Here is an 18,630-nt window from a genome sequence, read left to right as displayed (position 1 = left end):
TCTTCTGTTCCTAGCTGTGCTACTGACTTGCATGACCTTGGGCCAATACTTAGCCTCTCTGGTCTTGTCTGCACTAGGAAAGAAGGTGTGTGGTTTTTAACATGTGTTAGTTAACTTGTGGTAACAAATGTGTTAACATTAGTGTAGACAAGGCAAGTTGCAATTGTCACTCATTAGCTGGTGGGTATGAATCCCCTTAGTAGTGTAAAGTGCCATATACATGCTATTGTCTTTGTTATTCAGCCCCTGCACTCTGCAGAAGAGACCAACCCTATCCACAGGTTGGGATGTGCTCGTGTATGTAAAACAACCCTGGGCCACACCGCAGCTTTGTAGAAAACGCTGAGATCCTGGTGCTTCGCAAGGCTGGACTAGGGAGGGCATTATTGGAAGGGTGTCTGTGAATGCACCTTTAAGGGGAATATGGAGAAGTCCCTCTAGATGGACTCAGGTGTTCATCAGGGACCAAATCATGCCACCTTATTCAGGGCTTGGTGCACACTCTGAATACCCTGTCTGTGGACTGCGGAGATCCATAGGGGTTCATGCCCCAGGGCACAGAGAACCACCCCCCAAAGGATGAGGGAAACCATAGTTGGAATGGTTACTTAGAAAATCTTTGCTACGCTGGAGTCAGGGGGAACTTTGTGGGGGAGGACTGGGTATGATGCTCCAAAGGGCAGTTGTGTATGTGTGTGTGGTAATTGGCAACAGGGATTAAACCTGGGATTTCTGGATCTTAAAGCAGGAGTTGCTACTGCCTGAGCTACCAGGTACAACTCTCTTAGGTGAGCCCGTAGCAGGCTCCTCGACTGCTCTGTGGCCCAGCCACCACTAGAGGGGGATAGAGTGCCACATCGAGTGGGCATGGCTTACTTTAGTTTTGGTGAAGTGGACCCCAAAACCAAAAGGAACCAACGTAAAGTCTCACGAGAGAGCACAGTGTGCATCTCTCCTCTGGAGCACACTAAACTGAACAGAACACAGCGGGTATGCCTGCACTGCAGGTAGGAGATGTGATTCCCAGCCTGCGTAGACAGATGTCTGTTAGTGCTGCTTTAGCTAAAGCGCTTAAAACAGCAGTGTGGACATTGTGGCATGGGCTAGCTGAGCTCGGACTCAGGAGATGGGGCGGGCTTGGACTTGGGTGGCTAGCTCAAGGTCTCTACTGTGCATAGCAGGAGTGGTGGTAAGTGCAAAGAAAGATGAGTGTCTGGGGTAACTGGGACTATTCAGACTGTTCAGAGATTTGGTTCAGTAATGTCTACAAAACGGACTCCAAAGCTCTGGCAAGGTGCTGCAGGTGAGCTAGATCTCCGTCCTTAGCAGCCAAATGTGTATGGAAAGCTTTCTAACCATGCTTGTGGTGGCTGGGGCTTCTGCTGCTAATGCGTAAGCCAGCCAGGCTTTTGGGTTGCAAAGGGATTTTCCCAACAGAATGCTGGGCCTTTGTTATTCATTGCTTTATTTCTGCCAGGAAATATTCTGAGCCCGGGCCCTTTCAAGGGAATGACATTTAATCATGCACACACAAATCCGTACAGAAAAAATGAATTGGCAACCTTGATGAAAGGATGAGAAATGATTTCTGGCGAAGCCCAACCAGGAGCTGCATGAGCTAAGGTGCCTGTGAAGTGGAACCTGTTTTTCCTTGGGGTCCACGGTCTTTGTTTGCCCTGCTGATTTCTCTGCTCGTCTGAAGATCTTTCTGGTGTTTTGCTAGTAAAGCGAAAGGTGCCTGCAATTTTATTTATTGGGCACCAATGCTCACAGTCCTCTGGGGATATAATATAGCAGGGGCGGGTATGCACCGCCCAAGTAATCACTTCCTGGGCATAACAACAGCAAGCAAAGAGTCATTTTCCTTCAATAGTCCATCTACTGAACTATAAGCTGCAATATTACATAAAGTGTCATGGGGGGGAAGCAAGGATCTGACTGGTCACTAAACATTCCCCTTGGAAGCCTGGGAAATGAGAGCAAATATTCTAATTGTTCCCTTCAGAAGAGTGCTTGGCTTTAATGGTTTTTGGTTGAAAGCTTTAATGGCGTAAAGCCATTTTGTAATAGCAAGACGAGGAGGTAAGAGGCAGAGGGTGCAGCTCAGAGGCAGAGGTCCCTGATGTGTACAAAAGGAACAAGAATCTGAACGTCAAGAACAAATCGCCATTTAGTTTCACTGCTTATACGAGACTCTAAGAGGTTGACACGAGCCCACCGAAGTGCTTAAGTACATGTTTCTAGCCCCACTGAACTAGTCTTTCATTAGGGACGTGGTTCTGAATGGATGCTCTGTCACACTGCTGGCTAACTAGACCAGCAGCCCTGCTGAGTGCTTCTCTTTAGACTTCTAAATGGGTTAGTTGTCAATTATTAAAGCAGAAACATGGTTAGCCAAGGGTTGAGTATCCTAGGGGACTGACTCATTATTCTCGGGCTGCTGCATCCAGCATAGGCTAGTCCCAATACAGACACTAGCTGCAGATCCATCTTTGAGGATTTTTTTTTCCTGACCTTCTATTCTGGGGAGAGGCGAATTGTGTTAGGAAAAATGCAGAAACCCTGTTGAGTCTTTACAAGATTTTAGGCCAGAAGACGCATGGAGATGAGCCTGTTTGAGGCTCTGAAATGTTCCAGCACCTTTTCTTTTCCATTCTGTTCTACCCTACACAGGCTCTTACACCGCACATCTCTTATAGGACCCAAGGCCCAGGTTCGGCACCTAACTCCTGTGAGGATCAAAGTTCAAGTGTCTTTTTTCTCCTCATTTCCAATGTTTGTGGCTGCTCCTGCACTTCCTATTCCATCTGGAAAAGGAGCTAGAAGAATTTCCCATGGCATTTCCTCCTGGGACTGGGACTGCAAACCTCAGGGGATCCTCCTACCCCCGCCCCCAGCCTAAATCTGCAGTCCCGAGAAGTTCATAAAAGCATCCAAACTCGGTGGTGTTTCCCTGAACCTGAACTCTGATCCTTTCAAAATTCATCCATCAGAGAATGAACTCATGTTGCCTGGTGGGAATTAGTTTCTTGTACAGGGCTGGACTTCAGCTGCTCCATTCCAGTAATGAACCATAGCCAGTGCATCCACTGCTGTCCGTCTGTTCCAGGGACACGAGGCTTTCGGAGAGAGGAGCAGAGTGTCCTTCATGCCACAGACCTTAGCAATTCCACACCTGCTTAAGTACTGACCTTTGCCCTCCAATACCAATGTTACATGTCCTATTAGGCCAGTACATTTTCTTTTCAGGCTCACGCTTCGGAAAATTGCCCTTCTTGTGTCAGTGTGTAATGAAGTGCAGTGTGATCTGTTTTCATCCTCCTTCGCCCAGGCTAGCCCTGCAATAGTCTTCCTCTGCTCGCCTCGTTAGCATTTTCCTTCTGACAGCAGAGGTGGCATCCGCTTGACATGTGCACTCCCAAAGCACTAATCCGTACACCGAGCAGCAGAGGCCAAGCAGAGTGCGTGGGAATCGGGAAGCAACGCAGCAGGCTGTGTGTGGGACTCGGAGTGCGTCTGCGCTGCGGGAGCTGAGGTCCTGGACATCAGGTGTCACTGGAAACGTCTCTCCCTTGGCTGCTGAGCGACTGGGGAGTGCTGAGCAGCAGCCAGGAGCATGGAGGGAGAAGCAGCCCCCTTTCAGCAGCAGCAGCTCCTGCTGTCACTCATGCTAGGAGCCCAGCCTGTGTGTGAAGGGGTGGGAGCAGGGTGACAGGGCTGCCTTCTCTGACAGCTGGGTGGTCAGGAAATTTAGTCTGTGGTTGTCAAGGGCTCTAGACAGGCTAAGTCTGGTGGTGGGCAGCGGCCAAGTCCTTTGTGATGCTCCTGGATGAAAGACACAATAGCAGCTTGTAGCATATTGTTGTCCTTTGGCCTGAGCGGTTAGCCAAATTCTAGGGCCTTTGCAGGGTTGTTCCCATTAGGTGGAGAAATCAGTGATATGACTCCGGCCTGGTCTTGGTGCAATTGTGTTGATTTACACAAAGTCCTGATTCCTTGAATGCTGTAGACACAAACCACAGCAGAAACCCCCAAGTCTGCTACTCCAGCAACCTCTGTGCCTAAGAAGCTCTGTCTCTGCTTCTTCTCCATGTCACACTCACAACGGCTCCTCTTCGCTTTTTGCCTCTAACACCTCACAACCGATACCCAAGCCGCAGAGTTTGCAAATCTACCTGGGCTAGCACTGGCCTTCCCGTGTGGCTCTGTGCTTTGCATGGCTACCATCATTGTCTGCAGGTATTTTTGCTGTATAAATTGTGCCTTCTGCTGGGCTTTTAAAAGTATTTGTCCCCTGCGTTGGCTTTGTGGTTGTCTTTGGATCTCAGACAGGTGCTGTTAACAGCTTTTAGCACAGCAATAAGTTTCGGACAGATTTGGGCACCCTTACTCATGCGGAGTAGTGCACATAACTCCTTACTTAGTCAAGTAACAGTACAGAAATCCTTCTGGAGTAAGGCATGAGTGAAAGGATCTGGATCTGGCCTTATATCTGTCCCCTGCGCAGCAGCGGGTGGCTTCATTCTGGGACGCAGGTGAGGCTGGTGAGGGAGTCCCGAAATCCTGCTCAGCGTCCATCACCCTGTAGCCAGCCAGTCACTATGGGGGTATAATAACGTGAGCTGCAAAACTGCAGGACCTGTGTGAGGCCGAGGTCAGAGTTAGATGATCACAGAGGTCCTTTTTGACCATCTTAGCTATGAATCTACGCAATGGGTAAAAATAAATAACCACCCCCAACAACCCAGCACAAACCACCCAGCTCCTCGCTTTACTCCTCATCACAGCCTCAGGCCCTGACACACCCAGGCACTGCAGGCACGTGGCTTTATTGCTGCTGCTGCTGCTGTAGTCTGAGGAGAGTCTGGAGTGGGAGTGGATGTCAGGGGCATCACACACAGAAACCCCTGCTTAGGAAAGGGGGGAAATGACCTTTAGGATTTCTCTGATGTGGCCGTCAAAGCCCCTGTCCTTGCCGCAGCCCCCCAGGCTCAGCTGTAACTCCGCTTAGGGGGACTGTTAAACCTTAATCTGCTTCCCCACAGGTGGCTCCAGCCTCACCTCTGCTCAGTTCTGGTTTGAGCTGGGTTCCCTGGCAAGAGGGAGAAGGAGCGGCCTAGGGCCCCTGCTCTTTCTAGCCTGCTTTCTGGAGAGCTCGAGCTGGACCTGAATGCCCTAGGAGTGAGTCAGAGACTGGCTGTGACCCAGAGTCACAACTCCTGCCCTGCTTCTTGCTTGCTCCAGGGGTCAGGAGGGGCCAGCGGCTCAGAGCGGGGTTACCAGCTCTCTCCTGGCTCCCACTCGACTTGTTAAGCATTGACAGTTGCCCTCCGATAAGGCTTTTAGTCCATTTATGAGCGAACTTAATGAGAGATGAAAGCACGAGATGTGGACCATTACTGGGGGCAGGCACTATCCAAACATCACTGCACCCACAGCCTTCCCAGCCATGCTCACTGCTGATCCAGTCCTGTTCCCCCACCCGGCTCTGCCGATGCCCCTCAATCCTGGCCTGCCTCTGCCCCTCATGCTTGCCTCACAATCCCCAAAAGGCCCATGTAGCTCTGCCAAAGCGCCTCATTCCTGACTTGCAACCACAGCCGGGGCTCTCTGGGCACAGGTTAGCAGTTGTCACTGCAGCACGTGCCCAGCGTCTCAAAGGGTCTGGCGACACTGCAGGCTCTCCATGTGTGACAGCGTGCTGTGCATGGTCCACACTCAGAGCCTTTCACTGTGCACCACAGGACAAGTAGCTCCTGAGCTGGGGAGCTCGTGTGGTTGAGCAGCAACCCACCCCCTACTCACCCACTTTGCAGCCAGGTGATAGCAAAGGTGTGGGTCAAGCCTGGCCTCCGCCGCCATTCCCACAATTCCCTGCACACATCCCTGTGTACCTGCATCTAAACTTCTCACTCGCCCTCCATGCACTGGAAGCTACTTCAAAGACTAGGCTAGAAACATCAGGACTGTTCCCCATAGTGTGATCTACAAGGCAGGATTTGAATCCAGGTCACCAGCGGTGAAGGAGCAGGGCACTGACCTACTCTGCTATTTAGACCCCAGATCTCAGCAATAGGGAATCACTGAGCTACAATAAAAAGCATCCAGGAAGCACTGTCCATATCTTTCCCTGTTTCTTCTGCAGAGGGTTCTGAACTGCGTGGAATTAATACAGAAACATTAAAAGGCAATTCCTATTAGACCTACAGACCCAAAGATGAATCAGCTGAAAACATTCTGCAGTGGGAGTCAGAGAATGATTATTTGCATATTCATCACTTACATTCAAATAGGATAATCAGACTGTACTTGGGCTGTGAAGCAAGTACATTACACTAGCTGATGAGGGCAGGGCTGGTGCAACCATTTAGGCGGACTAGGCGGTTGTCTAGAGCGCTGAGATTTGGCCCTCCCCCAATTTTTTTTTAAATGGTTGAGCAGCCGCTGCTGCTGGGACAGAGAGGGAGTCTGAGCTGCCGGCTGCCCAGGGTGTCCCCTGGGTCTGCCGCAGTGGTGCCTGCGGGCGGTCCGGTGGTCCACGGTGGGGCGGAGCTGCCGCAGTCGTGCCTGCGGACAGTCGGCTGCTCGCACGGCTCCGGTGGACCTCCCGCACGCACCACTGCGGCAGCTCCAGCGGAGCCGCGGGACCAGCGCACGGGGCGGCGAAATTGACTGCCGCCTAGGGCTCTCAAAACCCCTAGCGCCAGTCCTGGATGAGGGAGAAGAGCGAAGAATTCAAAAAGCAGAGGGGAAATAGCGGAGGTGGGCTGTCTAACAGGGATACTAGTCTATCATCCAGCTAGGCAGGAGAATGCAGTGGGGTCAGCTATTCTCACCAAGGAAGAGTCATTGCCCATTTGTGTCGGTGGCAATATCGCACATTTCCAGCACTCCTTCTGCTCCTCGTGATAGCAACGCTCCTTGAAGTGCTGCTGCAGTCCTGGGGGGGTTATGCTGAAGTTTTGTTGTGGGTCTGGTTGGTCTCTCGGCCTGTTTTCCTAGCGGAGATCATGTATGTGTGGGAAGGGCTAAGGAGGCCCAGCCGGATGTGACTGTAGTTCCCGGCACTGCAATTTTGTTCAATTTCACACAGCTAAGGAGACTTGAGGTAGGTCAATGATTAGCACGCAAGACCTTCATGTAGATCTCAATCCATGGCACATGCTCTTGGGGACTTATTGGTGGCACTTTTCCAGCCATGACATGTCATGGAAGACTCCAGGGCACTTTGTTTTGTGAAGACGAGGGGTGTTAGCCCCATGTGTCTCAATTACCATAGAGCTGAGTGACCTTTTAGACATCTAAATGGATAGTCTTGAGCAAATTCCATGCTGGGTGATTCCATTCCGCTCATCCCCTGACCGTTCTAATTTGATACAATGTCCTTCTTTGCTTCCTGTCCTAAATGGCTGTGGAACACTCCAGCTCACTTTCTGAACAGCTTCCAGGGTCCACTCCAGCGGTGGCTCCTATTTCTGCTTGACGAGCATTTTTTTGCATCATTTGGCAGGAAAAGCACAATGTGAATGTGCCAAAGCCTCCATCATCCCCACCACTGGCATGGCGAATAGTATCTGATTAACATGCTATTGTTTTTTATTGAAGAATATAAAGTACCAGCATGTTCCTGATTTGTAGCAGGCCGCCTATTGTGAGGTATGTTTAAGCTCCAGGCTGCCAGATGAGACTGTTTTATTGCCAAAAGGATATAACACTTGTCACATTACAGGTTTAATTACACCATTATGTCCATGTCTCTCGCTTATAATTCTGCAGACCTGTCTATTGCTTAGGTAAACACATATTTTTTGCCATCTGACAGGTTGGGTCATTTTACAAGGCCCTTGTGAAAGGAGGTTGGTTGGCTGGAGGAGTGGGTAAGAAGGGATCTCAGTCCAGCTCCTGGGGGAGAAGCTTCCAGGGTTTCCCACATCAGTCAGTTCCCACATAGTGGAAAGTGGGCACTGTCACTTAGTGCCTGATCCAAACTCCTCTGCAGGCAACAGAAAGACGCCTCCTTGGTTCAATAGTACAGCAGCGTAGAATCACAGAAATGTAGGGCTGGACGGGACCTCAAAAAGTCATCAAGTCCAGCCCCTGGTGCTGTGGCAGGACCAAGTAAACCTAGAGCATCCCTGACAGGGGTTTGTCCAGCCTGTTCTTAAAACCCTCCAGGATCAGGAATAAACCGAAGACCTCACATTCTAGGGCTCTCCGTTCAGCATCAGCCATGGGAGCTACCATCTCTTGGCGAGGCCAGAGTGGGAGCAGAGGGTTGAGCAAAGAAATATTTCATCCTGAAAAGAAAACAAACATGCTTACGGCCTTAACAAAGTAATAACCACTGGTTTAGGTGCCCTCTCTCTCATCACACGTTTATTCCACCCCCGCCGGTGTACACATTAGGAACTGAGTCAGACTTTAATCAAAATGACATGAAGCCACACAGTTTGTTCACAGCCCAACACTACAAAACAACCCCTAGCTCTGTCGTCTAGTGACACGAGAGACAAAGAAATAAAATAATGTAAGAGAGATGCAGATTTAGGACTCAGATGCAACAAAGGCAGCCACTCTGCTGCGTGGCAGGCACTGAACAGCGAATGGGAAGGTGGGAAGAACTGACATTTTCACATGCGAGCTGCCTGAACCCAAAGAGTTCTTCAGGGTGTCTTCGCTGCTAAATTCACTTGGGTCATTGGTGCTCAGGTGTAAGCGCTGGAGGTGGCTAAGCCCAGTGGAGAATGGTCACACCACAAAGTCAGACTTGAGGTTGTCCAGTTGACTGCATCCACAAAGGGGCAACAATCAATAGTGTGAGGCACTCTAGACCTCCTGGCTCTGTAGGCCACGGTTCCTGGTGCTGCCCTGGAGGAATTCCAGCTCCTTGCAGAGTTGGTGCAGTCGTGGGGCATTACCAGATTAGGCTTTGTGGTCCATGGTCTGCCAGTATAGATTATTCAGAGGTTAATTTTCTCCTCACACTAACATCCCATCCAGTGGATCCCTTTCTCTGTCAGCTTCTTGGAGACGGCTTCATAGCGTTATAGATTTGGGGTCCTGGTCCCAAATTCTGAGGTTTTACTGGCCTCGCAGCAAAGATCCATCAGCACCCTAGTTACAGCTTCAAGCCAGCTGGCAGCATGCTGGGAGGATGGTGCCCTAGATGTCCTCTGTTCACCACCAGTTGTACAAGTGGTAGAAACATTGCACGTACAGCAGGGCACATGTGAATGTGGGGTGCACAGGCCAAACCAGACTTTGTGAACTGGCAAGTGACTTCTGGTTGAATGGGAGGCAAAGAGTAAGTAGATGGCCAGAAAATAGTTCCCAGGTGGAATTGTGGAAAAGTGTTAGAGGACTGTCAGCACTCAAGTGGCTTAGGTCCGCATCCACATTGCAGAGTTGTTGGGTTACCAGCTCATGCGTTGGTAGCACTCAGGTGTTAGCCTCTACCCCTGGACAAACCAGTGAGTGAGAGCTTTTGGGGTGTAGGCGGGAATCAGAGTAGGGCCAACCGTAAGAACTTGAGTTAACCTTGCAGTGAAGACAAGTTCTTAGAACACGTTATCAAGTCAGAATGCAAACTTTACAGCTGGCTTGTGTCTGTTAAGGGCTGAACCAAAACCAGGGATCGGAATACAATATTGTCATCTTGTTTGCATTGCGATAGCATCTAGAGACCCTAGGCAGACATCACACCCCCATTGTGCGAGGTGCAGATGGAAAAGATGGTCTTTGTTCCAAAGATCTCACAGTCTAAGTAGGGCTCAAATTCCTTGAAAGCTCAGACTCAGGCCAGAGCTGCGCTAAAAAGTAAGTTTGCCCTAGCAATGTTGCTCGGGGTGGGAAAAATCCACATGTCTGAGCAACGTAGGTAAGCGGCCTAACCCCCAGTGTAGATTCTGTCCACCAAGTGCCGCCTTTCCCGTCGCTGTAGTGAGTGTCTGCACTGTAGAGGGTTAAGTGTAGACATAATCACAGAGCCAAACTTTGCAGCCCAGAGCCAGCCAGTTTTAGCTCCCTGGTTTGCAGGCACTAATGGCGGTGGGGTTAGTACCCGAAATATTTGCCTATTCTCTTATGTGGTTTGTCTGGCACTGGGTCTTCCTGTTAAACATCCCACAGTCGGGATTTCAAGCTAGCTGGAACCCAGCCACACTACTACAGAGTACAGATGGAGAAGGGACCTACCTAACTTGCCAGCTACAGTACAAATGCATTGATACCCTTCAAGGTCTCTCCCCTTAAAAGGAAGGGAGGTGGGGGGGCCTCTGCATCTGATCTGTTGCATGTGCCATGTGCTGAGAACCCTTTTTCCTTGTGCAAAAGGAAAAAGGCCCAGGAGGAAGGCAGACAACACAGCAAGTTGCCCTCTGCTGAGAACCTGGCTTGAACCTTTCTCTGCTTGAAGAGATTTTATCCCAACTTCAAAACAATAAGGTTGCAAAATCGGACAAGGTCATTTGCCTTTTAGCAGCTGGATCCATAGGGGAGCACGGGGAGGAACCCAAAGCTGGTGAAATTTAGGGAGAAGGATATTGAATGAGGTTTTTATAAGCACTTCTGATTTACATGTGGTGGTGGGAAGATGCCTGCTTCTAAATAGCTTTTCTGGCTGCCCAAGGAGGTTTTAGATTTGCTGTTTGCATTTTGCTTCTCCTCATTATGGCTAAAGTTGCCTGAATTGTGCAGTTTAGATTGATCCCAAGACTATGAACTGCATACAAAAATAAGTACACTTCTTCGTTCTTAACATTAAGGTTTTATTCTTAATAAACATGTGAGGTTTGTTGGTGAAATGGACACATTTCTGACAGTCAACGTGTCATAACAAATTCCAAGTTTTAACCCCATGAAGCAACCAGGTGAAGGCTGGTTAATAATGACCAGAGACAGGCAGAACCAGAGGTGGCTTTGGCCTAGGTTTTGCAAAACCTTACTGGTAGGAGCTTGGGGTTGGCAAAATAAAAAGTAAGGTAGTTTGGACTTTTTCCTGTTTTCTCCTGACACCCACAGCTCATTGAGTTTGGATAAATGGCTCCAGTTTTGGCCCTATTCTCACAACTTGAGGGACATGGGAGTGCACTTGCCATGGTGGGAAAAACATAGTGGGCAACTCTTTCAACTGTGAACTTAACAAATTCTGCTCCAGATTCTGCTCCTAGTATAAATGGTTTCAATTCCATTCAGAACAGTGCTCTCCGCTGACTCTATTTACACCTGGTGTGTACTCTGCAATGCATTCTCTGACTGGTTATTCCTGGCCAGAACTTTGGGAGAGCCTGTGTGTTGACTGTGTTAGTCAGTCTGGGAGCTAAGGAGCCCAGGAGGACTACGGGGCGTCAATATCCCGCAGCCCCAATCACCTTTCTATTCGCCATCACCAAATTCTGTCTTTTCTGTAGCCCAAGAGATACTCTAAAGTCTAAAGCCTGGTCAGCCCAGGGCTGAATGGGGTCGAGTGTGAAATTAAATGCAAAGGCCCTGAAGGAGGAATGCGAACCCAGAGGGAAGGTATGAAAACTGCATCAAAGTCAGCTAGCAGAAAACCAGCCAGCTGGTGAAACAGTTCAGAGCACTTGACCTTTTCGAGAGACGGCTTCATTTGACTGAATCAACTTGGGTTGAGTTTTAATTTCTTGCTTGGCTGGGTCTAAGATCTTTCTAGTGGCCAGTCGCTTTCGAGCTGGGATGAGGAGGGGGAACATATCCCTGAGCTTTCATTTGCTTCCATCACAGTAATCAGTTGACCTTGACATCAACCCCATCAGCTATTCTCAGAAAACATCCTTGCTCCCCTCCTTACCGCCTATTAATTCTGCATTAATTATACAAGAGAATTGCCAGCCAGGGGAGGGGGGTGAGATTAAAAACATAAAATCAGCCATTCAGCTCAGTGCCTCGGGGAGGAGGGGAGGAAGGAGAGAGACCATTTTGAAATGGCATGACCTTGAAAATGAGCTCTCAGCTAGGAGAGTGGTTGAAAGAGGTCAGCGCTGCAGAGGTTGAAACAACAGGGCCTGCACCAAAGAAGGCTTTTTGAACAAAACCCTCAGGTTGTAACTGGCCAGTCAAACTTCCTCCAGATTGAAACCTCGCTTGTTCTGAGAGCTTTGGCAAATGCTGTTACTGGGTTTGGATTGCATGAGCTGTAGTTTGTTTCTTCCAAAGGTGGTGTGTTTAGCTTAGTCTAGGGGCACGAGTGGCAGCACTGTTCCGACCGACTGCAGCACAGGCAAGGAACGGAGGGATTTGTTCAGCTGCAAATCAGCTTCCAGTGCAGGTATTATTTGGCGCTTACGTTGGACTTTGCATTTCCCAAATGCTTTGAGTGAGTAAGTGCCAAGACACCCTTGTGAGCTAGGGAAGTGAGTGAGCACGAATTGCAATGCAACAGGAATGAATTACACCAGCCATGGGTTAGCATACAACAATGCATACACAAATCTGATAAACAAGAGCCTGCCTCTCCCCTGTAACTACCTTCTGAAATAATGCTAGGGAGAGAAGGCCACAGAAAGACTTTCTGTATCTCTCTCCTATTTCTCCTTCCTATACCCCTCTGTGGGATCTAACAACCCCTTCTTACAGATGTATGAGTTATAAAGAAATGTCCATTGGCTAAATATGTATGTGCCATGCATTAATTATGCCTAGTTAAAACCATCTAGGCTGGAAAGTGTCATTTTTTTTACATACAAATGGTAATCAGGTAGGTCCAGACCCAAAGGGACTTTGGTTTTAGATTAAAGAAAGATGACAACAAAAATTAGCCATAATAAAGTCTCCATGAGAGAGAGCACAGTATGTGCGTTCCCTCTGTAACAGGGTGCAGCAGCTCTGAGAACAAAATGGCTGCTCTTTCTGCTCATAAGCAGAGCAACATCCCCTTCCGGACGGTGTGAGTTAGGTTTTATAGAAGCATCTTTGTGCAGACCTTAAATGTTGGGTCTCCTATGACTTGACAGCCTCCCTGTGAAGTCATAAACCTAGCCAACAAACTGAGCCCAAGTCACGAGAGATGAGACAGCAAGGACTGGAACATTAAGCTCCCCCATTAAACTCAGCGATGCCTGGACCATTAGCTTGGAAGGCCTTGAGTTCCAGTTCATATGCAAAGTGAATTGCTTCCAGCTGAGAGAATATCCCTGTATCCCTTTGTGAGTACCTCCGTCAGATCAGAAGAGAAAGCCAGGGGTTGCCTTTTCCATAGGTGGAGAACACAGTCTTTTCTGCCTTTGAACGGGTGCAGGGGGGAGCCATGGCCCTGGCAAGACACTAGCAGCTTGGTGAGCACGTTCCTTCTGTCTTTGGGCTGATGCTTTTTAGAGTCTTTCCTTTGCTTATAGGTTGCCCTTTACGCTGCATGGAGCAAATAAGGATTGTTTAAAACTGGATGGGTTGCATTTGCTGTGGAGACACTGAGAAAGAAAGAGAAGCCTTGTAAAAGGGAAAGAGACAGGGAAAACTGCTATCGTCCGCTCATGCAGAGTGTATAGGTGGCTGCATTTGGAACGCCTGTTCTTTTTATTAGTGTTATAATGGTGCTTAGAGCCTTTAACTGAGATGGAGTTTCCATTGTCTGAGGCACCGTACAAATACGTGGTGAGAGACAGTCCTTGCCCTGAAGATCTTAGGGTCTGAGGAGGTGCTGAATAGGAGAAAGGGATCTGATATATGAGCAGAAGATTGAAAGCTAGGGTGGCACTGATGTGTGCAGGAAGTGTGTGCCAGGGCTGAGAACTCAGCTGATGGCTTGGCTGGGGGTCTCAGACCACTGCCTTAACCCCAAGCCCATCTATTCCCCCCATCCTCTTTGTCTGTCATTAGAAGCTAAGTCTAGCTGTATTTTCCTATCATTGTCAATGTGCTTTTGCAGCCCACCTCACTGTAGCATCAGGGATCTTTGTATCAAAAAACTAGCAAATACAAAAGTATATTATTAGGGGTGAGTCAATAAAATGAACATTTCCTGCTCCATTATCTGCATGCAACACCCTGGCCTTGTAATGATGGTTGATTAACTAAACGCCTGATTAAAGAGGTTCTGTGAGGCAGCCTGGAAATTGCCAGACCTGGCTTGGAAGAGAGGAAGGCTGCTTTTGGGGGTGAGATGCTGGATGGGGACCCAGGAGGAATTCAGTTACTGGTCCATGGGTCCTTGAGCAAGTCTCTTCATCTGTGCGTACGTCTTCACTGCAGGATTGGCCCAGGTGATCAGCACCTGGGTTAGCCTAGCCTGGGGATGAGCAGCCACATTGCAAAGCCCTGCTGTGCTACTGTGTCCTCCCTCATGCTCCACTCACCCATGTGTGTCACTATGACTTCTGGGGGCATATAGCCCATGGGTCTCTGGTCTGCAGTAACCTGAGCCCCTCTAGGATTCTCTCCCCGTGAATTGCTGAAGAACTTGTTTGCCCTTCTGGACACACGGGGAGATTGTGAGAAGGCACTGGAGGACTATCAGCACTGGAGTGGGTTAGCCTCTGTCCGTAAAGTGGCACTTGACCTCTAGCCTAGCTGAGCCAGCTAGCTTGGGATGAAAGCAGTGCAACGTTCAGGGGAAAGAGCTGGGTGTGTGGATAGGAGCAGGCTTAGGGGCAATACCCAGGCTAACTGTGCAATGAGGACACACTTTGGGTCTCAGCTTCCTTCTGGGAACAGAGCTAATTGTACTTCCTTTAGCTGTCTCGACTGTGAGGTCTTTGGGGGCAGGGATTTTTATTGAGTGTCTGTTTAGCCTATGGAACCCTGACCTTGGCTGGGCCTCTTGGAGCCATTACAAATAGTAATAGGATTCTGTTGGACCCCACCTGTAGTGGGGGTGGGCTTTTTGCAGGGAGCCTTTTGTCCCTCATACATGCAGGCCATAGAGCCCCGATCTCCTGGTTCCCAGCCTTGTGCTTTATAACCCCTTCAGTTGTGGTATTATTCAGCTTTGGCGCTTGTTTCTGAAGTGTTTTCGTGGTTTGTGCTGTCCTGAGAGCCCAACTAAATCATCCCAGCCAGGGCTTTGTCAAGCGGGCCTTAAAAACCTCTAAGGAAGGAGATTCCACCACCTCCCTAGGGAACCCATTCCAGTGCTTCACCACCCTCCTAGAGAAATAGTTTTCCCTAATATCCAGCACATGAGCACAATGGCACTAAGGAAGCCTGTCTCCTGCCCCAGGTCTCTGACCCGCTTTGCCCTTTCTCCCGTCTCCTACAGGTGCTGCACTCCTCCGCCTACTACTGCAAAACCATCCTGGACGACAACAGCTCCTCTGCCCTCATCATCCTCGGCTTCGTCATCATGTCCCCGCTCATCGTGGTGGCCATGGCCGTTTACTGCAGCCTGGCGCGGCGCCTCCACCTCTTCCTATGTTTCCAGCCCTACGCTCGGGCAGTCTACAAAGGGGTGAAGTGGCGCTGGTACGAGGAGGGAGGGCTGTGCAGCTGTGCCAAGGAGTGGAGCACTCAAGTCAAGGCCTGGGTATGAGCTCGCTGCACCGGCTCCCCCAGCCCCCTCCCACCCAATACATCCCCTCTTGGCACCTGCAAAGTCACCATCTGGAGTCCTGATAGGCACAGGCTCTCAGGGTCCTTTGGGACAGAGGAACGAGCTGGGTCTGGAATGAACCCCTGTCCTGTAGCTGTACCTAACCCCGTAACCCTCAGCAGGTTCTCCCCATTGTGATGGAAAGGCACCACAGCATTTGGACAAAAGCATGTCAAAGGGGCTCGCCCTCCTGCTGTTTACACAGGGCCAGTCATATCCCTGCTGGTACAGAAGAGACAGGACTCGCTGACATAGAAATGCAGATACTTCACTGAGGCTGCTGGACCTGCCAGGTGGTTCTCCCTGGCTCCCAACTTTGTGCGGCTTGGTATAAGAACACGGGATCTCCTTACATCATGGACTAGACTGCGCAGTGATGGAAGGGTCTGCTGACGGCGCTACGGGCACAAGGGAAAATTAGCTGTGTGGTTAAAAAGCTGCATCCTTTGTCCCAGAGAAGTGCCCCCTGTAAAACACACATTCAGCCAGGAGGCGGTCCATTGCGGACCCCCCCAGCCTAGAATCCTATTGTGGCTGCACGGGTCTCTGACCCCGCAAATGCACCTGTGAGTTTAGGCATATACAACACTCAGGAGCCGTCACCTTGTTGTACTTTGACTATGTCCGTCCTGCTTTGCACAGCTGCTCTTGTAGCAGGTTATAATGGTGACTGTGTTCCTTTTGTGATTAGTAGGGACCAGGTGGCTTGGGGAATCTCTACCGGGCTGTGAGTACCTTCCCCCTAGGGTGCTGGCCTGAACCCTGCCTGCTTTGATGCTGGTTATTGAAATCTGATGGCCACGCAATGGCCTGCTAGACATTGGGTATTGTCCAGTGCAATGTTTCTCAGACAATGAGTCCCGACCTGCCACTGGGTCGCGGGATGGTTCTAGATGGGTTATGGATCTGGTGCAGAGGGACGGTTTGGGGGTGGGAGTGGGGAGGTGGAGAGCAAGCCCACCTCACATTCACCCCGCAGTGCCTGGGACTGGCTCCCCACTCTGGGCATTGATGGCGGGGCAGCTGGGTCAGACTTGAGTGGAGCTGCGATATGGCAGATAGGGTCACAGTGCCCGGAGCAGGGAGCTGGGCCCAGTCCTGCAGGATAGCAGCCATTGCTGGAGAGTGAGCGCAGGCAGGGTTCGCTCTCCGCCTCCCACCAGCCTGGGGCCTCCCCCCAGCATCTGGCCAGGATTCAGTTTGGGACACTGAGGGACAAGGGTTGCTGTGGGTGGTCTGTGCCTCCTCGGGGGGCGGGGGAGAGGGAGACAGCAGCAGTGAGGACGTTGGCCTGTGATTTTGGGCACCTCCCATGAATCTGGGCCTTTTGTAAACATAATGGTGGGTCTGAAAAACAGACAAAACGCAGTTGGTGGGTCACCATAGTACAAAGTTTGGGAACCACTGGTCTGGTGGACAGGGCTTGGCAGTCAAAAGCCACTCCGGCAGCTGGCACTCGCTGACCCATCTCGTGCCCAGTCTCCACAGACAGGCCAAGGGTTGAATAGGCCACAGAGATGACATTACCTGCCCCAGTGCAGAGCTAAGGCACATCGGCAGGGCAGTGCAAGGGATGCAGCCCTCACTGGTGTCCAGGATGCACCTATAGACACAAGGGGTTTCATTCCTCAGGGCTCTCCGGCCAGCACCTTTCACCTGTAGTTTGGAGGGGTTTGTTTCTGGGGGAGGGAGACACACAATCTAAATCTATTGAAGCAAGAGATCCATCCTGGATTCCCATCCTCACCCGGTACCGTAGAACTCACACAGGGCCTGGTCCGTTGCCCAGCAATGTCAATGGGAGTCTCTCCCTTGGCTTCAGCTGGCTTTGGACCAGGCCTGGGGAGGGCCTTTCTGAGCTGGATGCCATTGACCACTGGAAGCTGTGTATCCCCAGTCGCCATTGTTCTTCTGTCCACTGTAACCGCTTCAATTGCTGATGTGTAAATAAACCCCACGCTGGGGGATCCACCGTGGGGGCCACTCTGCATTCGCTGTCTGAGCACCGGTGGTACAGGCTGTTCATGTGTGATGCCCATTGTAATGTGACTGGGCCATTGGAGTCCCTCGCTGTGTATTAAAGACTAATTTATGTATTTTCCCTGGGGGATGGTTTTCATTCTAAGGGCGTAAGGTCCTGGGGCCATCCCTGCAAATGACATGGGAGCAAAGTGACCATGGGAAGCTGAGTGGGGTGGCAGCTGAACACCGGACAGCAGGAGAAGGCAAAGCCATTGGAAATTCCATGGCAAGCTCAGGCTTAGTTCCCCAAATGTGTGCGGTCAGCAGATGGGCAACAACCGGGCCCAGTCCCACCTGAGGAGTGCACTGCAGGAGAATGGCTTGGGGCCTGGAACAACTGTCAGGTGAAAAGCGATCACTGACTATCTTAGGAGATGAATAAGAGGGGACATGATCAAAGTGTTGTTGCGAGAGCTACATGGAGGCTGCAAGGTCGGTTCCATGAAGTGTTTTGAGATTTTTAAGCTTTAAAAATTCTCTGTGAAGGCAAATTCCCCCAAAACACCCGTTCTGGGTCAGCTGAAGTGTTGCGTTTTCAGTTTTGTCCGTTTTGTTTGTAGATCAGACAACATTTTTACAAATTTGAAATGAAAATTGTTGTGAAACAAACAAAACGGTTTATTGAGAAAATGTCAAAACATTTCCCCTTGTTTTTTCCCCAAACACAATGCTGGTAAAATTGCCCCGATTTTGTGAAGTGGTTTGATTCCAATGGAACTGTGTATTCTGGTGGAATATGGGTCCGCTGAAGTTTCTTTGGCCATCTTTAATTGTTGCTCCTTTGGCCCCAGAGGTTAGACATAGGGGGACCTTGCAAGGTTGCTTCCATTATAGGATGAGAAATTGATGCTCTGAGGCAAGTCTGTTCTTGGGGCGATCTTGTTTATTTACCCAAGATGCACACAAAGTCCTGTTTCCCCAAACACAGTAGGAACAACCAACAGCATGCAGTTTCCTTGCTCAGAATCCCCATGTCTGCTATACCAGTGAGCTGTGTGCTCAAGAAACAGTGTCTCTCCACTTCCTCTCAGGATCATACTCACAACTGCTTCTCCTGGCTTTCTGAT

At 50.0% G+C, this 18,630-nt stretch overlaps 1 protein-coding gene across 1 annotated transcript in view; it reads left to right on the top strand.

Moving 5' to 3' along the window:
- TMEM88B (transmembrane protein 88B) overlaps window positions 1-17,650 on the top strand; it is a 42,089-nt gene extending 24,439 nt beyond the window's left edge. Inside the window, exon 2 of the mRNA XM_050931503.1 lies at window positions 15,212-17,650. Within this exon, the coding sequence (XP_050787460.1) occupies window positions 15,212-15,481 (270 nt within the window). The 3' untranslated portion in view covers window positions 15,482-17,650. The remainder of the gene's footprint in view (window positions 1-15,211) is intronic.
- Window positions 17,651-18,630: the final 980 nt, after the last annotated feature.

The sequence above is a fragment of the Gopherus flavomarginatus genome, chromosome 21, assembly GCF_025201925.1.
Source record: "Gopherus flavomarginatus isolate rGopFla2 chromosome 21, rGopFla2.mat.asm, whole genome shotgun sequence".
Lineage (NCBI taxonomy): Eukaryota > Metazoa > Chordata > Testudines > Testudinidae > Gopherus > Gopherus flavomarginatus.
The sequence above is the reverse complement of the archived record's forward strand: the minus strand, read 5'-3'. Positions and strand labels throughout refer to the sequence as shown.